Source organism: Populus euphratica, unplaced genomic scaffold (genome assembly GCF_000495115.2).
Source record: "Populus euphratica unplaced genomic scaffold, PopEup_1.0 scaffold1.1, whole genome shotgun sequence".
Taxonomy (NCBI): Eukaryota; Viridiplantae; Streptophyta; class Magnoliopsida; order Malpighiales; family Salicaceae; genus Populus; species Populus euphratica.
In genome coordinates, this window is record NW_011499845.1 from 5729758 (window position 1) to 5736909 (window position 7152).

At 29.0% G+C, this 7152-nt stretch overlaps 1 protein-coding gene across 1 annotated transcript in view; it reads left to right on the forward strand.

The window, feature by feature from the left end:
* Window positions 1-5694: 5694 nt before the first annotated feature.
* Window positions 5695-7152, forward strand: part of LOC105124243 (uncharacterized) — a 4696-nt gene continuing 3238 nt past the window's right edge. Inside the window, exons 1-2 of the mRNA XM_011024178.1 lie at window positions 5695-6331; window positions 6433-6644. Coding sequence (XP_011022480.1) covers window positions 6065-6331; window positions 6433-6644 — 479 coding nt within the window. The 5' untranslated portion in view covers window positions 5695-6064. The remainder of the gene's footprint in view (window positions 6332-6432; window positions 6645-7152) is intronic.

Consider the following 7152-nt stretch of genomic DNA (forward strand, 5'->3'; position numbering starts at 1 on the left):
ACTACGTAAATAACAAACACACGTGTTATAATGTTAAAAATAAATTTAAAAATTAATATTTTAATATATTTGCAAACAAAAAAAATTCAAATGTGATTGAATCTTCAAGGAATTCATATATAGCTTAGGGTTCATAGTCATCTCTTGAATTCAAAACTATTTACGGTCATCAACGGATTTGACAGTTTTGGAATGGTAGAAGAAGGGCCAACGACAATGGAATTACAGGGTTTTCAAATTGCAGTGAGATTGATTGAGAATGCCCTGATGATTGTTTTTTAAATTTTTTATTTAGAAATTTATTAAAATAATATTTTTTATTTATTAAAAATTATTTTTACATCAATGTATCAAAATAATTTAAAAATATAAAAATATTAATTTAAAGTAAAAAAATAAAATATTTTTAATTTTTTTTAAATATAATTCTAAAATGCAAAAATAAAAGGAATAAAAACTGGTAATTCATCTTTACTACCTATTTATTTTTATGTTTTAAAAGTGTTGTTGAAAAAATTTAAAAATATTTTATTTTTTTATTTGTTTTGAATTAATATATTTTTAGTATTTTTAAATTTTTGATATATTAATATTAAAATATTTTTTTAAAAAATAAATAATTATTAATATATATATTTTAAAACTAAAAATTATTTAAAAAATATCAGCAGCTAGATTTCCGCTCTCCTCTTTTCAATTCTTCCTCGTGTAGTAGAGGCCTAGAATTTCGGTGATCGCGCCAATTTACAACATCTCATTAATTACCTCTATTAAAATATCATTCTCCTCGTGCTTATTATCTCCGGCCTCGTGGCACCAGCTTAACCATGCCTAATACCTCCACTGAAGCACCGCCAAATTGTATCCTCCCCTATACACTAGAACAGACTACTGAGCTGACCAGCATAGGTTCAACATTATATACTGGGAATCAGGGTTAAGGTAGAGCACGCCGCGTAAACAAACAGGGTAGATCAATTATGGCAGGGCCTGGTGATGCCTGCAGCAGTACTGAGGGTAGCCTTTGCCACTCTCAACTATAGAAATATTCTTACAAGACAATACCTGGTACCTATGATTTGCAATGTCATGTTTGTGAACGGGGAGAAGATCTTTGTCACTGTATTCTAACAAGATACTGGCTGCTGGGAACCTGGGTAGCTTCTCTTTAAACTATATGTTTTTTTAGAATTCATGATTCCACTAAGTTAAAAGGGGGTGTGCGTGTAGATATCTAGACCTAAAATTAAGAGAGATCGTGGGAGTAAGACCATAACTAATCTAGAAAGAGCTTGGCACGAGACAGTTAAAAACATGGAAGCAAGTCCAACCATCACAGAAACATACACTGCTACCATCTTCAAACCCACATCGCCCACCGGTCTTCAGCAACGAGGACGATATTTTCCTAGTCCAACCCACTTCAATGTAAATCCATCCTTCAACAACTTCTTATTGTCGACATCTTTTATTTTATGTTTAGCCTCCCCTTGCTCCAATTGAAAGGGCGCAGCAACTACAGACTCACAGAAACTTCTGTTCACGCCGTCGTCGTCCCAAGGGGCTCCTGGTGACTCATTGCAGTTATGAAAGAAGTAAACATCAGCATGTTGGGGAATAAAATCAATTGAAGACCGATCAAAGGAGTAGTCACATCAAAGTTAGCCAACCGAAAGGACTGATTACCATAAGTGAGGTCCTGAATGATGTAGCTAGCTCAGAGGTCTTGTAGATGGGCATACCTTCTTCACCAGGAATACCAAAGCTAAGATGACCACAGAAGTCAGTTCCATTCCCACGGATATAAAAAAGGATATCTTACTAAAGATAGGTCTGGTAGATGGGTTTGCTGGTGTGTTTCTAAAATCTTTTCAAAAGAATTGAATTTTTTTATTTAAAATTAATTTTTTTTAATATTAGATTATTTTAATACATTGGTATTAAAAATAATAATAAAATATTATTTTAATATATTTTTAAATAAAAAATATTTTTAACCCTTAAAAAAATCTGGTCCCAACGGGCAAGAGTACTTTGATATTGAAAAAGTCATGTTGCCCCCACATCACGGATGCAATCAAGAAGCAGAGCTAAAAGAAAAAAAAAGAAAAAAAAAAAAAAAAAAAAAAAAGAAGCAGAGCTAAAAGAACGGAGATGTAAAGGAAATAATTGAAGGAAATTCGGCCTCTTGGCCTAAAACATTGTCATAGTACCCCGGATGCTTCATCACTTGGTTGGCCTTGTTTGGTATGCATTAATTAATTTGCAAAGCAAGCACTTGACTAGCTGTCTCTGGGAGGCCAGAGTAGTATAGGAAAAAAAAAAAAACCGTTCAAAATCAATGGTCAGATATCATGCTACGACTCCTCGTTGCGAAAACTAGGTTTACTGTGATTGAAGTTTTCAATCTTGAGCTGTGAGCTTTAAGAATCTAGATGCATATATTATTTTCAATAACTCTCAAACGCGTGGGGGGAAACCATTCTAGCTTTCCCCATAATTTTTTTTTTGTTTTTTTATGTGTTTTTTTTTCCAAAATTTACTTGTTATTCATTTTTTTTTGTTTTTTTAATTTTTAATTTTTTTAAATTTTTTTTGCTATTTTTTTTTAAATATTGAACTAATTAGAAATTTAATTATATATTTTTTTCTTTAAAATATTATGAATTGTTATAATATTTTCTTACATGTTTTTTATGATTTTTTAAACTAATTTTTATTGATTTTATTTTTTTCATATTGAGTTGGTTAAAAATTTAATTTTGTAATTTTTTAAAAAATAATATTTTTTTATATAGCTTTTGTTTTAATGCAGTGTTTCGCCACATATTTTTAAATTATTTTTATTAAATTTATTTTTTTAATATTGAACTGGATGAGAATTTAACTTACTCCCACAAGTTTTTTTTCTAAAAAAAATTATCTTCTTTTTTTAAATAATTGTTTTTCTTAATTTTATTGGTTGGAAATTATAATTTTAGAATTTCTTATGAAACATTATAAATTGTTATATTATTTCTATATTTGGTTTTTTTTTTAAATATTTTTTTTAATTTTATTTTTTTAATATTGAGTTAGTTAAAAATTTAACTTTATAGTTTTTTTTAAAATATTATAAATTAAAATTTTTAAATATTTTTTTTAAAATTCATTACAGCACATAAACTTGCAGTGGCGCGCGGGACTACTATCGAGTGTAGTGTATGTAAATAACTATATAATGTGCGCGCGTGCATGTTCTTTTGATCAAGAAATCTCCCCCGGTTCTGTACTCACAGAACAGACTCAGAGTCCCCGGTGTTTTTTTTAACTAGTTTTGGACAAAGACTACAGTCTGGCTGGGAGAAATGGCGCAATTCGGTGTATCATGATTCCGTGGAGATGAGAGGATAAACCAGATAAAATTTAACAAATATATTTTAATTTTTTTAATAATTTTAATTAAAAATAAAAAAATTCGAAACTTTGGCACATTTTTTTATAAAAAAATATTGCTTGTTAACTAAGAATTTATAACAATATTATAAGCAAGTTTCAATAAAAAGATATAATTCGATAATTTGAACATGATTGCAGAAAAAAGTAAAATAATTAATATGGAAAAATTATATGAAGAAATCTACAATAAAACATAATAAAATAAATATTTTATCTAACAAATGTTTTACTAGATATAGCACACTAAAATCATATACAGTAATTCACGAAATGATGGTTGATATCACAATTACAATCTTATTTGGAAACAATACTATAATTAAATAATTTTTAAATATTAATTTAATAAATTTATTTGCAATACATTTTTTTAAATAAAAAATTCAAGAAAAACATTGAATGGATATATTAGAGCCTGTCTGAGAGTGTAATTGTGGCTGTTTTTAAAAATATTTTTAATTTAAAAATATATTAAGATAATATTTTTTATTTTTTAAAAATTAGTTTTGATATAGTACATTAAAATGATTAAAAATACCAAAAAAATATTAATTTAAAGTAAATAAAAAATAAAAAATATTAAATTTTTAAAAAAATATTTTTAAAATATAAAAACAAACAAGTTTTAAAACGATCTGGTGTATGTGTACCGACACTTCGTCCAAACTAAGTGATTATTTGATGGTGTGGTTGTGATTATTTTTTAAAATGTTTTTTATATTAAAATATATTATAATGATTTTTTTATTTTTTAAAATAAATATATCAAAATAATCCAAAATATATATAACAAATAAATTTTAATAACAAATTTATTTTTTATTAAAACACCACTTGCACGATATTCTCAAACATTCACTAACCACTGCACTTAACTTTCTTTATAAAATAGACCACAAAGTTTTTCTTATTTTAATACTATGGATGACAAGTTGTCTTCCATCTAGGTATTTTGTCAATCTATCTTCAATATTTTTTCTACCAAGAGCACTAACAAAACATAACACAGTAAAACTAAATAAAACCATTTCTAATCTAAAACACTTACTATTTGGTTTAAAAATGTAAAATTTAATCACATGATAAATTTTTTTGCTGAATTACATATGACACACTCACTGCTTTTTTTATTAAGTTTTTTACGTGAAAATGAAAAATGTATTTTTTTTCTGTTCATGTTGATCCTTTTATTTCTATTTGTCTTTTTATATGCAATTATAAATTTTATATCTTAAAAATGATCGCTAATTAAATGTAAAAATTCTCTTAAACATCTCGCCCGTGCACGAGTGTAAAAATAATTCCCAACAAATAAAACGATGCCAGCATAACTTAATAAAATAAAATAAAATCAATCATCAAATGCTAAAAAAAGCACCGTTCCTCTAATAGAGCCATCCAACTTGAATTTAGAGAGGGGTCATGTCAACGCACAATATTTTGGCATACTACTTTTAGTTTATTAGTAGTTACATAAACGAGATATAGTGTGTTAGTAACCAGAGATATGTTTTTTATTTAAAAATATATTTAAATAATTTTATTTTTTATATCAATACATTAAAATAATAAAAAATATTAAAATTAATTTAATGTTTTATAAATCAAAACATATTTTTAAAACGAAACTCCAAAAGCAAAAACAATAACAATGCAATAATATTTTCACTTTTTTTAATTTATTATCGGTGATAACTTGTATGCATTTAGGTGACTGGTTGATTATGGGAAATAGTAATACCTAATTTGTATAAAAGTTTTGAATGATTTGGTTGAACGAAAGGAAATTAAAAAAACATATTAATTTCCTCGAGACAATCGAACGGGACAAGAAAAGGACAGCATTCCCTTTTCTCTCCGAAACCCACCATACACGTGTCATGCAATCTCCAATTAACACCTCCTTCGTACAACCCCGTTTAGTCCACTTTACATTTAATTAACATGAAAACAATTAAAAAATAAAGATAAAGATATAAAATAAATTTATTTTTAATATAGTTTTGAGTGAATTTGATTTTTAGGGAGATTCTCTTCTTATTATCCTCCTGAATTTCTTTAAATTAATCTAGTTAATAACTTTCTAATTATATAATCTCTCCAATTTCTTGCCTAAAAACCTAATAAGATTCACCCATTAATTTTACTCTCAGTCAGAGAATATCAGATAGGGCCAGATCTGTTCTCTTACCTATAAAAGTATCCCATCATGTCAAATAGGGACCCCTCAGATTATTATTTCTTTTTTAAAAAGAAGTATAAAATAACTTAAACATGGTAGCAGGTTCTCACCTTTCCCCTTTCAGGTTCTATGCCTCACCTTTTCCCCTGCTCCATTTCATTTCAATTTTTCCCCCTCGACTCACATTACCGTTCTACCCCTTTCACCTCCTTCAGATCCATCATCAAACACTCGCAATCTCCATTTTTAGGGTTTTAACATTACCACACACACTCTCCCCCTCTCTTTCCTTTCTCACTGATATAATTTTGCATCAACTCACAAAAATCACTCAATACCTGCATGCTTTCAACTCATTTCAATATAGTCCTTCACAGGATTTTTCCGTACATAAGAGAGGTTAGTAATTAGATTTTAGGAGGAGTTGTTTGCTACTAGGTAGAGATGTTGGGGACGGGATTGCAGTCAACGCGGAGGCGAGGAGGCGAGGATCGGTTTAATAATGATGTGAAAGCGCGCAGGGCTCACCGGACCGATCAGCTTCGTAGAGCACTAAGCGATGTTACCGATGACAAACCAGTTGAGAACCTGAATGGTGGCTTCGAGGATTTGACGAAACCGGAAAAAGTTTCTGTTCCGGCGTTTGAGAGTAATTTGGATCGGTTTTTGGAGTCGATCACACCTTCTGTTCCTGCTCAGCATCCCTCTAAGGTTTGGTTATATTTGAATTTTTATTTATTTTTAAAATAATTATTATTTGAATATAATTATTTATTTATTAAATTAATTTTTTGAAATGAATTTGTTGGCAGAAGAAAATGCGGGGATGGAGGACGTATGATGTGGAATTTGAGCCGTATTTTGTGCTGGGTGATTTATGGGAATCTTTTAAAGAATGGAGTGCTTATGGTGCAGGAGTGCCTTTAATTTTGAACGATAGCGACTGTGTTGTTCAATATTATGTTCCTTATCTTTCTGGTATCCAAATATACGCTGATTCTACGAAAATGCCTCCCAAGCCAAGGTAAAATAAAAATACTGTTGGTTATGGTTTTGTTTCTGTTCTGGAATCTTTTGCCTCATTATAGTTGGTTGTTTGGGTTCTGTCCTTCTTGTACAAAACATGCACTCATTATTTCTGGTTTGCATCTGCAAATGCCATGATTCATTCTGCCGATTAGGTTTTTTCCATAGGCTTGTATAGTTAATATAAGCGTGGTGTATGTTTAATCTTTACCTTTGAACTTGTATTTACTCGTATACTGTTAATCCTAGTGTGTAGTTTACCGATTGAAAATAAAAAAAGAATTATCTGGTTTTAGTGTATTTTTTGAGCCAGCTTCTCGTCAGGTTTGATCAAAAGCTTGATTGCTAAAAGGCAATTATGATGTGTTTTTTTTTTTTTTGCATTAAATGTCAAAGAATTTCATCAAGCATCTCTTAAAAAGGTATATGGAGTTACATTTGTTAATTTTGTTGCGTAACTTATTTTTCTTTTGTGTGGTTGGTGTCGTGGTCATATGCTCCTGCTG